A 23968-nucleotide genomic window follows, 5' to 3' on the forward strand; every position below is an offset into this window, starting at 1 on the left:
AGAAGCCACAGTGCTAGAGGCCTCCCCAAGCCCTTTCTCACCCCAGAGGGTTGAGTGGGGACACAGGACTTTTGTATAAGAATCTCAGGTGCAAATGCTGGTATCACATAGACCAGACTCTCCCTTTTGCCCCAAAGGGCTCAGAAGGCTCTGGGCCTCAGCGGTGCTGCTCACAAGCTCCTGTTCTCTCCTATGGCTACACCACCAGCCCAGCCTGGCTTGAGCTTCCCAAGCCTGGAAACTCCAACAACCAATTCAGGTAAGAGGGGCAAGAAGAGGGGCCTGGGCACAGCTCACTGGGGCAGGTGGGGAGTCTACACCCAGGGAGGTAACCAGGATGTTTCAGGAACTGTATTAGCCTGGCACGGAAGCAGCCCATCTAGCGTACCCCACAAGCCTCAGAACCCGCAGATCACCCTGTCTGAAAGCAGAGCAAGTGGCCAAGCAGCAAGGCTGGATAACAGTCAATTCCAGTGGGCTGGAATCACTGAGTGCTGACCGTACCCCTGACACCGCACTAAGAACTTGCATGCTCATCTCATTTCATCCTCTCCCCGTCCTACTGTGGGAAGTGTTGTTATTCGCTCCATTTTCCAGGTAAGGAGTCAAAGCTCAGAGAGGCCAAGGAATTTGTCCAAGGTCACATAACTATTCAGTGATCGAGTCAGAATGTGGGTAGCTTGAGTCTGGAAACCACATTCCCTGTCCCTCTGCTCCGCTTCCTCTGGCACTATGACTCTCCAGAATGTTGAGCTGGTCCCCACTACATTAGCTCTTACGGAGAAGTTTCCTTTCTTCTGGGCAGGATGAGAAGGGCCGGTGCTGGGCCCACCGCAGACCAGGGCTGTGGGGAGTAAGGAAGGTCTGCAGCGTGGACGGGGAAAGAGACCCTTGTCCCCACAGACAGTCAGAGCCCAGTGCCCCTCCACGACCATCTGGTCCAAGCTCCTTGTTCACTGGGACAGAAAATGAGAGTGAGAAAAGTGACAGTGACCTGTCCAAGGTCACACAGCTAGAAACCAACTACACCAGGACCAAAATGCATCTCTAAACAAGAGCAGCCTCGTCCTGATGCTTCAGAACCCACCATCCTTCTGCATAACCCAGAGCTGTTTTCCATTTCTTATTGCCTTTTTGTTTGTGTATGTGTTTGTGATTTTTTTGAATGGCAGATGACCACACCCACCCCAGGAGATTTTTCTTCAAATGATCTGGAGTGAGGCACAGGCATCTGCCCTTTGTAATGTTCCCCGGGTGACTCTAGCATGCTGAGACCCCCTACTTCAGCCACCCTTGACTTGCTCCCCTTGGTACTTTCCTCCTGCATTCATGCTTTTGGAAGGAGTGCACTGCCACCCCTCCACTCCTCCATGGGACACGCAGCTGCCCACTATTGACACAGCTCTCCTACCAAACCCAGGGGCCTCCTCTCGGAGCAGCATAAAATGCTGCCTATCACCTGTGCTGGGATTGCCACTCTTACAGCCTTCCAGACATCCAGCACCCCAAACCCAACACATCCCAACACAAACTCGCCATTCTTGCCTATGGCCCTGGACTCCTCTGTTTCCTTCATTGGCTGCACACATTGAACACAAGCAGTATCCACTACGCACATCGTGAGGGCCCTCATGCATGAAGTAGAAAAAGTGTCATTAAAGGTGCATGGAAAGCTTTTTCCTTTCTTTTGTGATCTCTTTCTAGGATTGTCATGGTGGGTTTTTTTAATTATTACTATTTGCTGTTTAATGGTATTCTAAGTGAAAAAAAAGTCAAAAATTTAAAATTATGAGTACAATCTCTTCACTGCTCATCTTTATAGCGTGCAATGACAATTTTAAATGCAAATACCAGAACATTTACTTGGTGCAGAATCACCGAAATTACAGAATTCTTCCTTCATGGCTTGTCCCCAGAGGGTGCCATGAGCTGGCCAGAAGAGGCAAACCTAAGGCAGACTCAGGGAAGTATAGAAAGAGGAAGGGAGGGCTGGGTGCGGTGGCTCACTCCTGTAATCCCATCACTTTGGGAAGCGAAGGCCAGTGGATCACTTGAGGTCAGGAGTTCGAGACCAGCTTGGCCAACATGATGAAACACTGTCTCTACTACAAATACGAAATTTAGCCGAACGTGGTGGCAGGTGCCTGTAGTCCCAGCTACTTAGGAGGCTGAGGCAAGAGAATTGCATGAACCTAGGAGGCAGAGGTTGCAGTGAGCCAAGATCATGCCACTACACTCCAACCTGGGTGACACAGTGAGACTCCGTCTCAAAAATCAATAAATAAAAATAAAAATAAATAAAAAGAAGGAGGAAGGGAGGATTCCCCAGGCACCCTGTGACACAGCACACATGCATATGCACACTGCCTGCCTGTGGGTTCCACCTCCCACCAGCCATCCAGTGCCCCCAGCCTCACCTAAGGGTAGGGCCTAGGAAACTCAAGTGGGTGCCTCCACTTCCCACAGACTCACAGCCCCAACTCACAGCATAGGGGAGATCCCCAAGGATCTCTAAACCTCCATGCTGGGATGCACTTGGTACATGGATAGAGGGTAGTGAGAGGCTCAGACACATCATGGCAATGCCAGCCTGAAGACAGCCACCACCATGCCATGCCCCAAGACATCACAAAGTGTGAGCACCCAACAGTCCCTGAGCCCCCACCTAGGCCCCTGCAGAGGTGGAGAGCAGCAATGGTCCCGGGGTGGAGGCAGGGAAGAGGAGGTCCGTCAGACGTGGAGCCAGGGGCAGGGGAGCGGGTGGCTGAGAACCCATGCCAAGGAGGCAGTGCAAGGTGGGCCCACATATAAGCTGAGCCTCCAAGCCCCTGGCACACTGCATTGTCCCATTGGACTTCACTTACAAAACACACATTCAAAGGTAAAATTAAGAATTTCAAAACAGCAACCACAGAGCACTAAACTCCAAGGAGGCGGGAGCCTTTTGAGCTCACAGTGCAACTGCACTGGCCATAGGCCATGAAGCTGGCCCTGACTATGGGTCTGTCCATGCCCTCGCCTGGATAGTGGCAGCCACCAGGCTTTTCTCCCTTCCTCAGATCACTCCTTTGCTTTTGGCCCTGCCCCTAAGCCAAAATTATCTAGACCCAGGACAGACATCAACTCATGAGCTGGCTCAAGCAGATTCTCTTTCAAAAGAATTTGAACCAAGGGGCCTAGATCCAGAAACTGGTTACCGGTAGAAACCTGGAGCTGGGAAGGTCATGAAGCTCAGGGGCTGGGCTGGGAGAGGGTCAGTGAGGACCTTCTTCCCTGAGAAAGAACAGGAAACAGCACAGCAGTAAGAATGCAGGGCAGCCTGTAATCCCAGCACTGTGATAGGCTGAGGCGGGTGGATCACTTGAAGCCAGGAGTTCGAGACCAGCCTGGCCAACATGGTGAAACCCAGTCTCTACTAAAAATACAAAAAAAAATTAGCCAGGTGTGGTGGTGGACACCCGTAATCCCAGCTACTCAGGAGGCTGATGCAGGACAATCGCTTGAACCCAGGAGGCTCCTCCTATAACCTGTTGAACATGTGTGTTTAGCCAACCCTTTCAGCATAAAGCTCCTACCCCAACCCCTCCTCCTTCAAAGTGGCGAGATTGTGCCACTGCACTCCAGCCTGGGCGACACAGCGAGAGTCCGTCTCACAAAAAAAAAAAAGAGAGAGAGAGAGAGAATTTGCCGAGTCCTGTCTCTGGTCTTGGCCAGAGGCAGGCTTTCCAGCCTGTGGGATGGCCACCTTGCAAGCTGTAACCCTTTATAAGAAATTTAGAAAAGTTCTATTGAAAAGCTTTTTTCTGAGTCCAAATCTCATTTCCACATGTTGATCCAAAAGATCTCTCTTTTTCTAAATTTATAAATGTTGGCATTTTTAAAATAAGTTAACAATATGAACTGTAAGTTTTCAGAGCATTTCAAAGTGTGTGCATGTGTTTGTGTGTGTATACTTGCATGTGTGTATATGTGTATATTGACATGTAAGTGTGTTTATACAAGTATACATTTATATATGTTTGTATTTATGTATGAGTGTGAATGTGTGTATATGTGTATGTGTGTATATGTATGTGTGTATGTGTATGTGTGTATACATATGGGTGTATACATATGTGTGTATAAATATGTGTGAGTGTGTTCGTGCTCTGACTGAAGTTAAATACTTAAATACTCTTTGAATTAATGACACGCATTGCCCAGTTTGTCATCTTTGTACGGGCTTATTATGAAGTCTGAGTTAATTTATTTCTTGAAAGAGAATTTTCTTTTTGATCAATGTTGTGGAAATTAAACACAGATAAAAAAAATTTTTTTTCAGTAGGAATTTTACTGTTAACTTACGACCTCCATGCAGCAACAAATGAGGGGGACTGACCACCAGGCAGCAGCCGGAATCCATCCAACTTCAATTCCTAAGCATCAGTGTTATGGGTCCTTCTAGTGCAAGAGTATAATCAAAGTATCCCAATTTAATTGTGATATTTTATGTGGCATTGTGTGACTCAAAGTCACAACTTACAGGGTCATTCCACTCATATTCCCCTTGAGCTGTACAACTTCTTCTGACTGATATATTTGTGTTTCCTGGTTTTTGTTTTCTTTATCTACACAACAGACAAATCAGTAACTCCAACATAATACCAACATGTAAATGACTCAGCAGATCCTCTCTTGTTTTTTGTTTTTTGTTTTTGTTTTTTTTGTGAGATGAAGCCTGGCTCTGTCGCCCAGGCTGGAGTGCAATGGCACGATCTCGGCTCACTGCAAGCTCCGCCTCCCGGGTTCACGCCATTCTCCTGTCTCAGCCTCTGGAGTAGCTGGGACTACAGGCACCCGCCACCTCGCCCGGCTAATTTTTCATACTTTTATTAAAGACGAGGCTTTCACTATGTTAGCCAGGATAGTCTTGATCTCATGACCTCGTGATCCGCCCGCATCAGCCTCCCAAAGTGCTGGGATTACAGGCGTAAGCCACCGTGCCCGGCCGGCAAATCCTCTCTTTTTTTCTCCATTTTCTCTTACACCACTTGTAGTCTTTTGCTCCTTGTATGTATCTTCTTGGACTCATGGCTTTTCCAATCCACCGTATGCCCATTGGCTTCAGCCAATACTGTCCTTTTGACAGTCAAGTTCTCTCAACTTTGGCCAGCAGAACCCCTTTTAGATGGGCTCCTCTGTCCTTTTGATTCTATTGATTTATTCAAACTTTCTTGATTTCTGGCCTTGTTGTTCAGTGTGTAGGTTTTCCTTGAACTTCCAGCTCAAAGTGTGGAATATGTCATTCTTCCCAAGATGCTTTTGGTAAGAAGAGCGTTAGAGACCAGAATGTGGGTGCTAAAGTGCATTGTGAGGTGACATGGCTCCTGGGCATTTCAATAGACGGAGAGACAAAGGATACATATTTTTAATTTACTATTTTTGTTCTTTTATTTATTTATTTAATTTTTTTTTTTTTTTGAGACGGAGCCTCGCTCTGTCGCCCAGGCTGGAGTACAGTGGCCAAATCTCAGCTCACTGTAAGCTCCGCCTCCCAGGTTTACGTCATTCTCCTGCCTCAGCCTCCCAAGTAGCTGGGACTACAGGCGCTGCCACCTCGCCCGGCTAGTTTTTTGTATTTTTTAGTAGAGACGGGGTTTCACCGTGTTAGCCAGGATGGTCTCGATCTCCTGACCTCGTGATCCGCCCATCTCGGCCTCCCAAAGTGCTGGGATTATAGGCTTGAGCCACCGCGCCCTGCCATTTTTGTTCTTTTAAAAGCTTGAATTTATCTTGATTTTTTTTCAGTCCAGTTCTAACAATAAAGTGTTCCTAATCAAAGTCTTTTTTTGCTTTTTTTCCTTTTATTTTTAGCTGACACATAATAATTGTACATATTTATGGGATACAGAGTGTTTTTCTTTAGAAATTTTAGTTTTATGAATTCCATTAAGGTATTTTTTGCCTAATTTGAAACATCAGTGCCATTCTGGGTTTTTTTTATTATTATTATTATTGATAAGTCATAGATGCACACATTTTCAGGGTCCATGTGATAATTTAATACATTCACCTAACTGGTAAAGATTAAATCAGTGTAATTGAAATATTCATCACCAACTCAAATTCTTGATTCTACAATTGTAGTTCCTCTTCTCTTATGCTAAGAAGTCTAGATTTCTGACAAAATAAATGATCACTTATTTGTCTGGAAAAAATAGTTCTAAAATAGTATTACAACATTAATGCAAATTTTTCAATTATTAAATAAAGCTCGACTTTTCTAATACTTCTTTTTTGTTTATTTTTAGATGGCATTCCACTAAGGATTTGCTAAAAATCTCTTTGCTCCAAACTCATTCATAATCTCTGACTCTTTGGCTCTGTATAGAGCGTTGGCTCATCTGTTCTCCTTTGTTTGCAATTTGAGAGCCCTGGCATCAGAACAGCTGACAGACCAAAGCTCTAGAGGGGGGTGACTGGCAGCCACCAGGAACACAGGGGATCCTCCCTACCGTGAGGTGATAGAGGAGCCTCCAGCAGCACAGTGGCCAACATTCTGCATGATGGTTGCGTTTCAACATCTACAATGCTTTAATACATGGATATAATCCAGATTGGCACACATGATTTCTGGCTGAATTAGCCAGTTCTGCCCCTGACATTTAATCTATCAAACCCATGTTACTTTCACAGGTTTAGGAGTTTGTTTGTTTGTTTGTTTTCCTTTTAATTCTGCTCTTATCTTCCAAGCTTTTAATTTGTCTTGCTCCTTTTTATGAGCTATAGGCTCTCCCTCCCTTTATAATATTCAACACCCCCTTACCAACCTAATATATCAGGTATGTGTTGTTACATCAACATTTTCAGTAAAAAATCAAAATGGTTCTCCCAATTAGTAGTTTCTTGACCCAGAACCAGTCAAGATGTTTTATTTTCTCACAGGAGGATCAGAATCTTTATGATTAGCCAAGAATAGTAGCTATAAATGCAGTATCTTAAGATTTTGGCCGGAACTCTCTTTTGACTTATGAATAAAAATTCAGACTTTGCTTCATATATATTATTGTTGTCCTTATTTTAATTACAGACCAATAGACTGGAGATTTCCAAATTCTCAGAAGTCTTTGGAAAACACAATTACCAACTACATTAACTCTATAGAAAATTCAAACTTCCCGAAGCCAAATGAGAATGCCATAACAATACAATCGGATATACTTCAATAAAGTTTAAATTAAAAATACATAAGCACCTGTAATCACAGCTACGCTGGATGCTGAGGCAGAAGAATCGCTTGAACCTGGGAGACGGAGGTTGCAGTGAGCCAAGACGGTGCCACCGTACTCCAGCCTGTGAAACAGAGCAAGATTCCGTCTCAAAAAAAAAAAAAAAAAAAACACACATAAGGAGGTATGTCCAATCATATCATGATTTATTTTTTATTGACAGAGAAGTGTATCAGATTATTTCACCTTTAAACCATTCTCAGAAAGTTCAAGCGGAAACTTTTTACAATTTTCAGACTATGTGGATTCCAATAAAACCAGTTTGTAAAACACACCAGTGTTTACAATTATAGCACACATTTATGCAAAGCTATTTAGTGTTGGTGAAGAAATCCAAATTCTTCCCAAATTTTATGATTTATTCTGAATTCTATTCTTTGAATTTAAAAGGTGAATTGACATATCACCTGTTTCAATTATCAAGTTTTTAATGCCTTTCTGAAGTTTTAAATAGCATTTAATACAAAAATTCCAATTTTGGAATAAATGTAGGTGACAAATGAGTTTTTAAATGAGTCATTAGCCAAAGAAAAGAGTGGGCCCCACTTTCTTATACACTCTGCCACAATCAACACCATGCACATCTCTGGAAGCTGGGCTTTTTGTTTTTAAGCAACATGCTGAGACCCACACCTCATGGCCAAGCTTTTTATCGGTTCTTTAACCTGAGGCTTGCCTTTGTCAACCCAAAGTTGCAACAGAGCAAGACGTTACTTAATGTTACTTGTATTTAAATTTCAGCATCTATTTGCTGCCATCAACTAAACTGAAACTCTTCATTTAAAACACAGGCGGTGGTTCACGCCTGCAATCCCAGCACTTTGGGAGGCCGAGGCGGGCAGATCACTTGAAGCCAGGAGTTCGAGACCAGCCTGGGCAACATAGTGAAACGCTGTCTCTACTAAAAATACAAAAACTAGCCATGTGTGGTGGCAGGTGCCTGCAATCCCAGCTACTTGGGAGGCTGAGGCAGGAGAATCACCTGAACCCAGGAGGTGGAGGTTGCAGTGAGCTAAGATCACGCCACTGCGCTCCAGCCTGGGTGACAGAGCAAGACCACTGTCTAAAAACAAAAACAAAAACAAAAACACACAGAAGCGTTCCAACTCACTGGCCCTCCATAATCTAGGCCTGATCCGGGGTGAGGCCAAGAAAAGGGGAAATCCATTCCATTTTGATCTATTTCCAACTGCAAGACTCAAAAGTTCAAGTAAGACAGGGCGCAGTGGCTCATGCCTGTACTCCCAGCACTTTGGGAGGCTGAAGCGGGCAGATCACCTGAGGTCTGGAATTCAAGACCAGCCTGGCCAACATGGTAAAACCCAGTCTCTACTAAAAATACAAAAATTAGCTGGGAATAGTGCCAGGTGCCTGTAATCCCAGCTACTTAGGAGTCTGAGACAGGAGAATCGCTTGAAGCCGGGAAGCAGAGGTTGCGGTGAGCCAAGATCGCACCACTGCACTCCAGCCTGGGCGACAGAGCAAGACTCCATCTCAAAAAAAAGAAAAAAAGTTCAAGTGAGACAGTGAGCAGTTAATGTCAATGAAATGATTTCACCTGGGAAAGCTTGCCTTGTGATTAATGCAGGTGGGATGACATCAGAGGCGCCTACTTTCTGGGCTGTAATCTCCTAGGGCCAGAAACTCAAGATGATGTTTTGTAGACCTAATCTTATACTAAGGCAATTTCATAGAAGACTGGCTGGCATCTCCAGGAAATTTGGAGGCATGTGGCCACTTCCTAGAGGAGCTGTTTTAAGTACAGACACAAAATTTAGAAGTTACTGAGGTTTGTTCAGGCACTCATTTCTCCAAAAGCCAGGGTTGGTTTTCTGTTTGTTTGTTTGAGAGGGAGTCTTGCTCTGTTGCTCAGGCTGGAGTGCAATGCTGGGATCTCAGCTCACTGCAACCTACGCCTCCGGGGTTCAAGAGATTCTCCTGCCGCAGCCTCCCGAGTAGCTGGGATTACAGGCGCCCGCCACTACGTCCAGCTGATTTCTGTATTTTTAGTAGAGATGGGGTTTCACCATGTTAGGCTGGTCTCGAACTCCTGACCTAAGGTGATCCGCCCGCCTCGGCCTCCCAAAGTGCCAGGATTACAGGCGTGAGCCACCGCACCCTGCCGCCAGGGTTTTTTGTTTGTTTTTGTTTTTGTTTTTTGTTTTTTAACGTAGTGTTGTTGTTGTTGTTGTTTGTTTGTTTAATTTTCTCAATGAGGTCCAGTGAAGGAACCAGGAACATGTATCTCCTCCACAATATGAGGATTTATACTTTTGCTCTTGGAGATGTTTGCAGGCACCTGAGAAGGCTCCTTGCTCAATTCTTCCTCTAAGGTCCTTAATGGGGTTTTACAACCTGGTCTTGCAATCTCTCACTGGGGGAGACAAGAAAGGTCCGTGTTTTCCTTTTGTGAGCCTCATTCTCCCACCTCTGGCAAGGATACGTTTTTCCAGGTTTTGTTGTTGTTGCTGAAGAAACTGGGAGTCCCAGGAGCCACAAGAGAAAGCTGTAATTTGGGGCCACCTCTAGTGTTCCAGTTCCAAACTTGGCAGGCTGGGCAGCACGCTGGTTTAACATGAGCAAGCAGCAGCAGGCTCCTCCCTATTGCTCTGTGCGGGGGTTGAGGAACACTCCTGGAAAGTCCGTCTAGTAAAGGGATCCTAGAAATAGGACACACAGAAGGAAAACAAAAAGACATCCAAAAAAAGTCTATTTCCGAGAGATAGGGAATGGTAGCGTGGAGGAAAGATCAACAGACCGGAGAGAGAAGAGAGGCCAAGGTCCCAGCAAGGAGGGAGAGCCTTGTATAGCGTGAAGCCCCAAACCATGAGCTCGGGACAGATACACAGAGCGAGGAGAAGGTGGCTGCTAAATTCTAACTCCACCAGTGACAGTGAAGGTTTGTGAAGGACCAAGCCCGTGGAAACTGTGTAACTGAGTTATTATTCTGGGAAACCGGCCTGAGCTTTCCTTTCTTCATCCAGGAAGCCCAGCGAGCTTCATTGCGAGAGGGAAGAGAAAAAAATTTCAGCACTGACCACAAGGTGGCGCCAGACGCCCGTGGATGTAATGGAGTCTTCCCCTCCTGGTGAGCTCCGGAAGCTGGCGATGGGATCAAGTCCTCCAGATTCAAAGGAAACCAAGAGGTCTGCACGCCCGGAAAGGTACTCTAGCCTAAGGATAATATACTGCACACGGAAAATAATAAAAAACATCTTTATTAAAGAGACGGGGAGGGTTGGCCCAGAGACTAGACCGGCAGAGTCTGCAATCCTTCTGTGAAGGGAACTTAAAAGACTTTTCCACCGAACCCCTTGACAGGACAGGGAGAGCCAAGCTGGGAAAGACTGGACGTTAAGGGGCAGAGAGGAGCCTTTAGAGGAGAAAAAATGCCCTCTGACTGATGGATTTGCATTTACTGGTATTCTTCATTGACACGATAAACGAGTCGATAAGCCCAACACGATTGAATAACAACTAGAAATGCATTCTATTAGATTCATCTTCTCTGAGAATGCATTATGGTAGCTTTGCTCTTCTTGGGTGTCATGGACTGATGACTTTTCAAATATATGGTATCGATTGTGCCAGCCAATATTCTCTTTCTGGTGCTTGTATTGTCCCAACTTTGGCCAGGAGGAGCCCTGTATAGATTGTTCCTTTTGTAATTTTGAATGACCTTATTTAACGCTTTGCTTTCTGTCCCAAAAAGGTATAGGCGTTCTAGGATTACCTTGTACCTTTCAACTCCAAACTGAGATGGCATCCACTACTGCTCCAAGAAACTTTGGCTCCTTTGGGAGAAAACTAACACTAGAAACCAAAATCAGCATTAAGATGCATTGTGGAGGTGACATTTCTCCTGGGCCATTTCAGTGGGAAAAAGTCAAAATATTTTTAATGTAATGTTTTGTAAAGACATGACTTCACATTAATATGTTTGATTCAGTACCAACAGTACCCTGTTCTTAGTCAAATTTGAAACCTACAATAGCCTTCCTTGTGACTAATCCTGAAGTCTAGATTCTTATCAAAATATGCAAAATATATATTATTTACTTGCTTTATCTGATAATAGTTGCAAAAAATACACTATCAATACAAACAGTATAGATACTGAATAAAGTTTTTGTTTTAGACTACATACACCTAAGTATTTGTTGCCAAATTACTTTGTTCTAGAATCTCTCATAATATCTCACACCATGTGACTATGCAGGGACTTATCTGACAGGTACTTCTGGGTCCATTGTTTCCATCCACTTTCATTTTGAAGAGGCTGCAACCTGCCCCCAGCCCCTGCTTCCTGCTCTACGTTTTCATTTTATCGTGACTTACAAACTCCCAACATACTAAATAATTCACTTAATAATAATACTTTGTTATTGTGTTATTATTTCTCCCTTACCCCATTGGAGTGTAAGCCTCATGGAGCAGGGATTTTATTCACTGGACCCTGGCAGTTGCACCCTAAAGGCAGGACTAAGAAAGCTGGGCTTGATTCTGGGGGCTCAGTGGACTCTACTGCGTTGGGCTGCAAGAGAGAGTCTTCACTGAAACAGCAGAAGCTGCTGTAGGCCGCTCCCAGATACTCATTCCCCCCAGCGCGCGCACACACACACACACACACACACACAAGTATTTCCCCAGTTCCTGCAGGACTCATTGAGAGGCTGTGAAAACAAAGCAAACCAATAGTGCTGAGCCTGAGCCCCTGGACTCGGTGACTGGGCATCTGGAGGGTTGGAGCTTCTAGAAAAAAAGAGTGTGGCAGGAAGCTGTGCCTTATGATGAGTGACCCGGCTCCTGGTTTGCCCAGAGGAGTCCTGGTTTACAGCTGTGGTCCTGCTGTAATAACTAATCACATTCCTTTTCACTCATGTAAGTGTCCAGGTGTAGGGATAAATGCATTGGAGGGGCAGGGAAGAGGCCTGGGGACTTGGGACAGAAGTGCTGCAGGGGAGAGGGAACAGCCAGCTGTAGAGGAGGCAGCCCCTCCACCATTGGGGGCTGGCAGGTCTGGTGCATGGCTGGGGCTCCATAAATGTATGTTCAGGGTAAGGAGAGACAACAGAAGAATCAAAATAAATTTCTGTGTACCTATAGATGCCAAAAAATGGATGGGCACTAGGACTAGTTGTGAGAGACTCAAGCAGAGGGAGGTCACGGTCCTTTCTCAGTTCTGGGCCTGGGCTGGGACAGAAGGATAGTGCCCCACCACCACCCCACCATAAGGGGGCGGGAAGAAAGAGGAGGGAGGGTGATGACTGGTATAGTAATAAGGTCTTTGTTTTTGCAAACTGAAAGTGTGTTTCCAGTTTGGGTCAAATATAAAATTAGCACACACACTCTAACAAACAACACACAGAAGCATACAAAATAATACAAAGGAAAAGAAGGAACAGGTCTTCAGCGATCTCATGCTCCTGGAGAGACCCCTCCAGGTGGTGAAGGGCTGTGGGCTTCTGGGGAAACACCCCGTTGATGCAGTTAGACTGTCCCATCACTGGGCTGGCTGGAAAGGGCCCAGGAAGTAGGGGTGAAGATAAACCAACTCAGAGGCTCCAGAGCTTCAAGGGGGCTAGAAAGCGAAGCGCAGGCCCTGCCCATCAATCCCTTCACCCCTCAAGAAGTTTCCTCCCCTCATTCCTTCTCTGCGGTTGGCTCTTTCTTCACCTGGTGGGGAAAAGGGGTGGGGAGAGGCATCCAGAGGTAGGTCCTAAATGAGCGGACTAAGAGGGGCTGGGGATACCCTGAGGAAGCTGTCAAGGAAAAGAGGGTTCCCCAGGGATTTCCCATGGGGTGGGGCCTCCAGGAAAGGCCTAGGAGAACCCTAACCAGGTGAGGCTTATGCCAGCTGCCTCGGTTGGGGTTTTCATGCAGCCAGAGGCTGCCCCCAACCAGGCAGCCCTGGACTCTGGATTCCTGGGGCTGCTCCTCCCCTGTCCCCACCCCCACCCCCAGTCCTCTTGATCAAAGGTGTCCATTGGAGTCTCTCTGGACTTGAGGTTGACAATGTAACTAGAACTTTAAAGACCACTTTTGGCCAGGGTGGCCCCTTTTTATTTGCTAAATTCTGTACTTTAGCAACTCTACAGGAAAAAAGGAGCACAACAAACATGCACATGTTACTGACTTCTGCATTCTTGTCGCATTGCACACATACATTTCTCCTGCTGTCTGCAGTGTGCACACACTGTCAACACTTTACAGTACTTCATGGATCCTCTGTGTTCATGCACATCCCATTTTCAGTGCAGCTGTGACCTTCCTCCAGGTCACCTACTGTAGAGCTCACTGAGCCATTCCCCTCTGCACCGGCATTGGGCTTGAAGTGAACTCAACACCATTGCTCCCATGCTTCCTTTTCTCTCAAGGATTCTTCTGGGAAAGTGGGCTCTCCAAGCCACCCAGTGTGTAGAGTCCTTGATCATTCTTATCATACATTTATGTCCTGCTCTCCAGAAACACTGAATCAGTCAGACTTTAGAGTGTCGCCAGTTTCCCTCTAGCCTTGCAAGTGCTGAGTATATATATGTGTACGTGTGTGTATAGAGAGAGACTCTGTGTCTGTGTGTTTAGCAGGTGTGTAGGTAATTCCCCCATTACAGATGAGAAAATTTAGGACCAAAGGGATAAAGTCACTTCTCCCAGAGTTGCTCAGCCAGCAAATGGCAGCCCCCACTCTAGAGGTCACATCTCCTAAGTCCCAGTCAGTGTTCTGTTAGACAAACCACCCTGCCTCTGGTGGTTGCTTCTAGACTTGTAGACAACAGGCTCTTCCTACTTCTCTCATCCCTTGTCTGTGTCGGAAAACAGAAACACGACTTGTCCCCTCATGGTTTCCACGTCATGTAGACCAGTTTCTCGGCTTCACCTGGGCCCTTCCGCAAGCCTATGAGATCCAGGCCCTGAGGAGTTCCTCAGGAGACATCACAGCTGTGGCACAAGCATCCACCTCCTCCCTTCTGCAGCTGATTAACTTCTGGGGTGAATTGGTTATTTTCTGAAAAATAATTTTCATTGATATTCATTAAAGGATAGTAGTAGTAATAGTAAAGAATATTATTAAAAGTTTAACTATTTGATTAATTAATTTCCAAGAAGCAAAAACAAAAACCGAAAAACAATTTCAACCCCTAGATGAGGGGCTTCCAACAGCTGCTAAGATTATCTCCCAGTTCACTACCCCGCAGTTCCCTTAAAGCCCTGCTTGGTCAGAGTTCCTCATTCTAAGACCCTGCGCCACAAAAACCCAGAATGTAATTCTCGTTCTTAGAAAAAAATTTAAAGGGAGGTGCGATGGCTCACACCTGCCTTGGGAGGCTGAAACAGGCAGATCGCTTGAGCCCAGGGCTTAGAGACCAGCCTGGGCAACATAGCAAGGCTCCCTCTCCACAAAAAATAAACTGGCCAGGCATGGTGGCACGCGTCTGTGGTCTCAGCTACTCATGAGGCTGGGACAGGAGGATCAATTGAGCCTGGGAGGTCAAGGCTGCAGTAAGCTCTGATCACACCACCGCACTCCAGTCTAGGTAACAGAGCAAGACCTTGTCTCAACAACAACAAAAACAACAACAACAAAACCCTAACTTTCTTCCACCAGAGAGCTCTGAGAATTATGACCTGGTCTGAGATGCTTTATGAACAGCACCTAGCATGGTGCCCAGTACAGAGAGGATGTTCCATAAATGGGAGTCCCTTCCTTGCTCATATATCAGGTTCCCGCCATCTTCTCCCAGTGGCCCCAGGAGACAATCATTACTAGTTATAAACATGCAGACATCAACTTTTCAGGTGGACTCTCCCACCTATTACTCACCTGCTCACCTCTGCCAAAATCTCTAAGTTCTTCTACAGTTATCTCTCTTGGCCCTTCCCCTCATCACTCCCAAGGGTACCACCTGGGCACAAATAGGCACAGTGGTTTCCTCCACCTCAGTTCCTCAGGAGGCATCAGCTTCATTGAGCCAGTCTCCCTTCATCCTTGTTGGCAAAATGGCAGCTATAGAGACTCACTCCTGGTGTCCATGGGCAAATGCCAACAGGAAGAGACAACGCACAAGCAGCGCTCACTAAGCAGGGGTGTTAGTGTGAAGGCCCTCGACTCGCTGCTGCCGGTGCAGTCAGATTCTCAGGACACTAACTCCCTACATCTGCAGTGGTCATACATGATTATTTTTTAAATTCCAGAACAGTACTGTCTAATAGAAATATAATGTGAGCCACATATGCAATTTTTAAAATCTAGTAGCACATTTTAAAAGTAAAAAGAAACAGGTGGAACTAATTTTAATAATTTATTTAACAAATATATCCAAAATATTATCAATTTAACATGTCACTTAAAAAATGACTGAAATATTTTATAAACTTGTTTCATTCTGTCTTCAAAATCCATTCCGTATTTTATATTTACAATACATCTCAATTTGGACGAGCCACATTTCTAGTGTCTAACAGTCACATATGACTAGTGGCTACTGTACTAGACAGTGCAGTTCTAGCACATTAAAGTAAAACAAACAGCATAATCTCAGAATTTTGGAAGGTGCAAAACTCTGGTCCCACAGTTTAGTACTAATTTTCAAGCAAAGCTCAGCATATTTTGTAAAACTGGAATCAGTTTTCAACATTTGAAAATGGAGAGATTTCTCATAAAAATCTAGGTTTCTGGGCTTCTCATTTAAAACTTGGAAATCTGGCAGCACTGGCTCACACTTCCTCTTGGTAGCAACCTGCTGTCACTGAGAAGATGAAACGTATTTGCCATGATCCCCATCCCCCTCCCTCTTGAGTTACATTCATTACACTGCAAGTTCTTTCCTTTTTTTTTTTTTTTTTTTTTTTCTTCTTTCCAGTGCCTGTGTGGACTCAGAGGCATGTGAGTTCACACAAACTCCACTTTCTATGAAGCATGCAAGGTCATACTTGGATGGGTCATTGAAGAATTACTAATTTGGGGCCATCTTTATGCTTGCTACCTACATTACAGCAGAATGTGACAGCAAGAAGAGAAAGAATAAAGTGAGTCACAGAAAGGAAACGGAGACCCTTTAGCACCAAAGCACCCATTCCCATGAAGCAATTATGGATGAAAGACAAAGAAAATAAATTATATTTTTAAACAGAGAAGATATACTGGGCAGAATTAATATAATTTTCCTTGCATATATAGTTTTTCTTTAGATTGTTACTTGGTGGGGTAGCATTCCAAGATGACTGAATAGGAACACTATGGTCAGCAGCCCCCAGCGTGATCAACGCAGAAGATGGGTGATTTCTGCATTTCCAACTGAGGTACCTGGTTCATCTCATTGGGACCGGTTGGACAGTGGGAGCAGCCCACAGACAGCGAGCTGAAGCAGGGCAGGGCATTGCCTCACTGGGAAACACAAGGGGTTGTGGGATTTCCCTTTCCTAGCCAAGGAAAGGCATGACAGACTACCTGGAAAAATGGAGCACTCCCGCCCAAATACCGCACTTTTCCCAAGGTCTTAGCAACCAGCAGACAAGATGATTCTCTCCTGTGCCTGGCTCGGCAGGTCTCATGCCCCGGGAGCCTTGCTCACTGCTAGCACAGCAGTCTGAGATCAATCTGTGAGGTGGCAGCCTGGCTGGGGGAGGAGCGTCCGTCATTGCTGAGGCTTGAGTAGGTAAACAGAGCCAGGAAGCTCGAACTGGGCGGAGCCCACCACAGCTCAACAATGCCTACTGCTTCTAGACTCCACCTCTGTGGGCAGGGCATAGCTGAACAAAAGGCAGCAGACAACTTCTGCAGATGTGAAGAGAGCATTTGTTCTCCCAGCATGGCATTTGAGCTCTGAGAACGGACAGACTGCCTCCTCAAGTAGGTCCCTGACCCCTGTGTAGCCTAACTGGGAGACACCTCCCAGTAGGGGCCGACAGATACCTCATATAGGCAGCTGCCTCTCTGGGATAAAGCTTCCAGAGGAAGGATCAGGAAGCAATATTTGCTGTTCAGTAATATTTGCTGTTCTACAGCCTCCATTGGTGACATCCAGGCAAATGGTCTGGAGTGGACCTCCAGCAAACTCCAACAGACCTGCAGCTGAGGGACCTGACTGTTAGAAGGAAAACTAACAAACAAAAAGGAATAGCATCAACATCAACAAAAAGATCATCTACAGCAAAACCCCATCTGTAGGTCACCAACATCAAAGACCAAAGGTAGATATAACCACAAAGATGGGGAGAAACCAGAGCAGAAAAGCTGAAAATTTAAAAAATCAGAGCACCTCTTCTCCTCCAAAGGATCACAGCTCCTCGGCAGCAATGTTATAAAGCTGCATGGAGAATGACTTTGACGAGTTGACAGAAGTAGGCTTCAGAAGGTCAGTAATAACAAACTTCTCCAAGCTAAAGGAGGATGTTGAAACCCATCGCAAGGAAGCTAAAAACCTTGAAAAAAGATTAGACGAATGCTAACTAGAATAAACAGTGTAGAGAAGACCTTAAATGACCTGATGGAGTTGAAAACCATGGCACAAGAATTTTGTGACACATGCACAAGCTTCAATAGCCAATCAGATTAAGTGGAAGAAAGGGTATCAGTGATTGAAGATCAAATTAATGAAATAAAGCAAGAAGACAAGGTTAGAGAAAAAAGAGTAAAAGTAAAAGAACAAAGCCTCCAAGAAATATGGGACTATGTGAAAATACCAAATTTACATTTGATTGGTGTACCTGAAAGTGATGGGGAGAATGGAGCCAAGTTGGAAAACACTCTTCTGGGTATTATCTGAGAGAACTTCCCCAATATAGCAAGGCAGGCCAACATTCAAATTCAGGAAATACAGAGAACACCACAAAGATACTCCTCGAGAAGAGCAACCCCAGGACACATAATCGTCAGATTCACAAAGGTAGAAATACAGGAAAAAATGTGAAGGGCAGCCAGAGAGAAAGGTCGGGTTACCCACAAAGGGAAACTCATCAGATTAATAGCAGATCTCTTGGCAGAAACCCTGCAAGCCAGAAGAGAGTGGAGGCCAATATTCAACATTCTTAAAGAAAACAATTTTCAACCCGGAATTTCATATCCAGCCAAACTAAGCTTCATAAGTGAAGGAGAAATAAAATCCTTTACAGACAAGAAAATGCTGAGAGATTTTGTCACCACCAGGCCTGCCTTACAAGAGCTCCTGAAAGAAGCACTAAGCATGGAAAGAAATAACTGGTACCAGCCACTGCAAAAACATGCCAAATAGCAAAGACCATCGATGCTAGGAAGAAACTGCATCAACTAATGGGCAAAATAACCAGCTAACGTCATAATGACAGGATCAAATTCATACATAACAATATTAACCTTAAAGGTAAATGGGCTAAATGCCCCAATTAAAAGACACAGATTGAAAAATTGGATAGAGTCAAGACCCATCAGTGTGCTGTACCCAGGAGATCCATCTGACGTGCAAAGACGCACGTAGGCTCAAAATAAAGGGAAGGAGGAAGATCTACCAAGCAAATGGAAAGCAAAAAAAAAAAAAGCAGCAGTGGTTACAATCCTAGTCTCTGATAAAACAGACTTTAAACCAACAAAGATCAAAAGAGACAAAGAAAGGCATTACATAATGGTAAAGGAATCAATTCAACAAGAAGAGTTAACGATCCTAAATATGTATGCACCCAATACAGGAGCACCCAGATTCATGAAGCAAGTCCTTACAGACTTACAAAGAGACTTGGACTCTCACACAATAATAATGGGAGACTTTAACACCCCACTGTCAATATTAGACAGATCAACGAGACAGAAGGTTAACAAGGATATCCAGGACCTGAACTCAGCTCTGCAACAAGCAGACCTAATAGACATCTACAGAACTCTCCACCCCAAATCAGTAGAATACACATTCTTCTCAACACCACATCGCATTTATTCTAAAATTGACCACATAATTGGAAGTAAAGCACTCCTCAGCAAATGTAAAAGAACAGAAATCACAACAAACTGTCTCTCAGACCACAGTGCAATCAAATTAGAACTCAGGATTAAGAAACTCACTCAAAACCGCTTAACTACATGGAAACTGAACAACTTGCTCCTGAATGACTACTGGGTAAATAACGAAATGAAAGCAGAAATAAAGATGTTCTTTGAAACCAATGAGAACAAAGACCTCACGTACCAGAATCTCTGGGACACATTTAAAGCAGTGTGTAGAGGGAAATTTATAACACTAAATGCCCACAAGAGAAAAACAGGAAAGATCTAAAATTGACACCCTAACACCACAATTAAAAGAACTAGAGAAGCAAGAACAAACACATTCAAAAGCTAGCAGAAGGCAAGAAATAACTAAGTTGAGAGCAGAACTGAAAGAGATAGGCACACAAAAAACCCTTCAAAAAATAAATGAATCCAGGAGCTGGTTTTTTGAAAAGATCAACAAAATTGATAGACTGCTAGCAAGACTAACAAAGAAGAAAAGAGAGAAGAATCAAATAGACACAATAAAAAATGATAAAGGGGATATCACCACCAATCCCACAGAAATACAAACTACCATCAGAGAAAACTATAAACACCTGTACGCAAATAAACTAGAAAATCTAGAAGAAATGGATAAATTCCTGGACACATACGCCCTCTCAAGACTAAACCAGGAAGAAGTTCAATCTCTGAATACACCAATAACAGGCTCTGAAATTGAGGCAATAATTAATAGCCTGCCAACCAAAAAAAGTCCAGGACCAGATGGATTCACAGCTGAATTCTACCAGAGGTACAAAGAGGAGATGGTACCTTTCCTTCTGAAACTATTCCAATCAATAGAAAAAGAGGAAATTCTTCCCTAACTCATTTTATGAGGCCAGCATCATCCTGATACCAAAGCCTTGCAGAGACACAACAAAAAAAGAGAATTTTAAACCAGTATCCCTGATGAACATCAATGCGAAAATCCTCAATAAAATACTGGCAAACCGAATCCAGCAGCACATCAAAAAGCTTATCCACCACAATCAACTCGGCTTCATCCCTGGCTATGCAGGGCTGGTTCAACATATGCAAATCAATAAATGTAATCCAGCATATAAACAGAACCAAAGACAAAAACCACATGATTATCTCAATAGATGCAGAAAAGGCCCTCGACAAAATTCAACAGTCCTTCACGCTAAAAACTCTCAATAAACTAGGTATTGACAGAACGTATCTCAAAATAATAAGAGCTATTTATGACAAACCCACAGCCGATATAATACTGAGTGGGCAAAAACTGGAAGCATTCTGTTTGAAAACCGGCACAAGACAAGGATGCCCTCTCTCATCACTCCTATTCAACATAGTTTTGGAAGTTCTGGCCAGGGCAATCAGACAAGAGAAGGAAATAAAGGGTATTTGATTAGGAAATGAGGAAGTCAAATTGTCCCTCTTTGCAGATGACATGATTGTATATTTAGAAAACCCCATCATCTTGGTCCAAAATCTCCTGAAGCTGATAAGCAACTTAAGCAAAGTCTCAGGATACAAAATCAATGTGCAATAATCACAAGCATTCCTATACACCATTAACAGACAAACAGAGAGCCAAATCATAGTGAACTCCCATTCACAATTGCTACAAAGAGAATAAAATACCTAGGAATCCAACTTACAAGGGATGTGAAGGACCTCTGCAAGGAGAACTACAAACCACTGCTCAATGAAATAAAAGAGGACACAAACAAATGGAAGAATATTCCATGCTCATGGATAGGAAGAATCGATATTGTGAAAATGGCCATACTGTCAAAAGTAATTTATAGATTCAATGCCATCCCTATCAAGCTACCGATGACTTTCTTCATAGAATTGGGAAAAACTACTTTAAAATTCATACGGAACCAAAAAAGACCCCGCATTGCCAAGACAATCCTAAGCCAAAAGAACAAAGCTGGAGGCATCACACTGCCTGACTTCAAAAAGACTTCAAACAAGTCTACAGTAGCCAAAACAGCATGGTACTGGTACCAAAACAGATATATAGGCCAATGGAACAGAACAGAGCCCTCAGAAATAACACCACACATCTATAACCATCTGATCTTTGACAAAACTGACACAAACAAGAATTGGGAAAGGATTCCCTATTTAATAAATGGTGCTGGGAAAATTGGCTAGCCATATGTAGAAAGCTGAAACTGGATCCCTTCCTTACACCTGATACAAAAATTAATTCAAGATGGATTAAAGACTTAAATGTTAGACCTAAAACCATAAAAATCCTAGAAGAAAACCTAGGCAATACCATTCAGGACATAGGCATGGGCAAGGACTTCATCACTAAAACACCAAAAGCAAAGGCAACAAAAGTCAAAATAGATAAATGGGATCTAATTAACCTAAAGAGTTTCTGCACAGCAAAAGAAACTACCATCAGAGTGAACAGGCAACCTACAGAATGGGAGAAAAGTTTTGCAATCTACCCATCTGACAAAGGACTAATATCCAGAATCTATAAAGAACTCAAACAAATTTGCAAGTAAAAAGCAAACAACCCCATCAAAAAGTGAGCAAAGGATATGAACAGAAACTTTTCAAAAGAAAACATTCATGCAGCCAACAGACACATGAAGAAAATGCTCATCATCACTGGTCATCAGAGAAATGCAAACCAAAATCACAATGAGATACCATCTCACGCCAGTTAGAATGGCAATCATTAAAAAGTCAGGAAACAACAGATGCTAGAGAGGATATGGAGAAATAGGAATGCTTTTATACTGTTGGTGGGAGTGTAAATTAGTTCAACTATTGAGGAAGACAGTGTGGCGATTCCTCAAGGATCTAGAATTACAATTACCATTTGACCCAGCAATCCCATTACCTGGTATATACCCAAAGGATTATTAATCATGCTGCTGTAAAGACACATGCACAGGTATGTTTATTGTGCCACTATTCACAATAGCAAAGACTTGGAACCAACCCAAATATCCATCAACATATATACCATGGAATACTATGCAGCCATAAAAAAAGGATGAATTCATGTCCTTTGGAGGGACATGGATGAAGCTGGAAATCATCATTCTCAGCAAACTATCGCAAGGACAGAAAACCAAACACCACATGTTCTCACTCATAGGTGGGAACTGAACAATGAGATCACTTGGACACAGTGTGGGGAACATCACATACTGGGGCCTGTTGGGGGGTGGGCTTAGGGGAGGGATAGCATTAGGAGAAATACCTAATGCAAATGATGAGTTGATGGGTGCAGCAAACCAACATGGCACATGTATACCTATGTAACAAACCTGCAGGTTGTATACATGTACCCTAGAACTTAAAGTATAATAATAATTTTAAAAAAGATTGTTACTTGGTGATATACACGTTAATGGAAAAAATTCTTAATGTCATATTTCAGAGTGCAACCATCACCTACTATAAAATTTTAGACATAGACATGAAATGTTTCATCTTTACAGATAAATTAAACACAAACTCAGTGGACCCTTTTGAAGAATTGTCAAGGATTTCTGATTGGTAATTTTCCATGGTTTAGTTGGAAAGATGAGTCGACTTTGCAAGGATGGCTAGATATCACTTTTTAATAGTTTGGAGTATTATCTGTAAGTAACAGAAATGTAGAAATGCAGCTAGGCTATGCTAAAGTCATAGCGGAGAGAGGGGAGGTGGCAGTATTGATTCACAGCTCAAGAATGTGTGTGGGATTCAATGGACATTGGTGATCTGCTTCTCACACAGCACTGTGGGGAAATGCATAGACTCAGATAATTTGCCCACTTTAAAAATCTTGGCGTGAAATAAGAATAAAACTTAAAAGCCTTACGGAAGGGAATGTCTGTAGGAACAGATATCAGAATGATGTAGGAAGAATGGTAACAGAGAACAGGGAAGCAAAAGGTAGTCAAGGGTAGTGACATCTATCTTCAATGGATGAAATTGGTCATACTGTCATAGAGTCTTCCAGTCTCTGGTTTCATCTAAGCTATTTCGTTTTCTCCAAAAGCTGATTTTAGGGTGTGGCTCGTGATGCATCTGGATTCCTAGGAGATCTTACCAGTTGAAGACTCTTCTTGTGTACCTGAAATCCTATAAGTTATTAACCCTTTACATGGTTCTTTCCCTGTCTCTTTACCCTGTTCCTCACTAACAAGGCACTGGGTCTTGGGAAGATCTTCACTCCCCTGATCTTGAGGTAGAGAGAAAAACTCTTCTGGCCCCCTGATAGAACTAGAAGAGAAAACATAAGAGAGAGTGTTAAGAGTGTAGTTGCCTGTAAGAATAAGCATGGACAGCAGAGTTCAGAGAGAAATCACAACAGAAAACCACCTGGTGGAGCCCAGCTGAGGAAGGCTGAGCTTTTTACCGTGTATGAGAAAGAAGAGCTATTGATATGCCTCATCCAGAAATGCTTCCTACCATTACCATCACTTTGGATTAGGTCAGGGAATTCCTCTTTTATTGCAGGTTTCTACTTCCACTTATGTCAGAGGAGTGCCAATCAGACCAACACTCCTCAGATAACAGCTTTTAAAACTGACCCAAATGTTAAAAACAGATTCTTAAATCATGGTAGAGCAACTGAAAGTTCATGCTTGGAAGAAGGGAATGTCACTGGGTGAGTTTCCCATTTTTCACAGCTCCTTGCCTGAAGGCAGGTCCCACTTGGTGCCATAAAAAGTCTTACTGTTTTTGAAAAGCCAAAAAACAGAGATTG

At 43.7% G+C, this 23968-nt stretch overlaps 1 protein-coding gene across 2 annotated transcripts in view; it reads right to left on the minus strand.

The window, feature by feature from the left end:
• Nucleotides 1–13296: 13296 nt before the first annotated feature.
• IL20RB (interleukin 20 receptor subunit beta) overlaps nucleotides 13297–23968 on the minus strand; it is a 49949-nt gene continuing 39277 nt past the window's right edge. For both annotated transcript variants that reach the window (XM_031663739.1, XM_031663740.1), the window contains exon 7: nucleotides 13297–14274. In XM_031663739.1, coding sequence (XP_031519599.1) covers nucleotides 14164–14274 — 111 coding nt within the window. In that variant the 3' untranslated portion in view covers nucleotides 13297–14163. The remainder of the gene's footprint in view (nucleotides 14275–23968) is intronic.

This window comes from Papio anubis, chromosome 2 (genome assembly GCF_008728515.1).
Source record: "Papio anubis isolate 15944 chromosome 2, Panubis1.0, whole genome shotgun sequence".
NCBI lineage: Eukaryota > Metazoa > Chordata > Mammalia > Primates > Cercopithecidae > Papio > Papio anubis.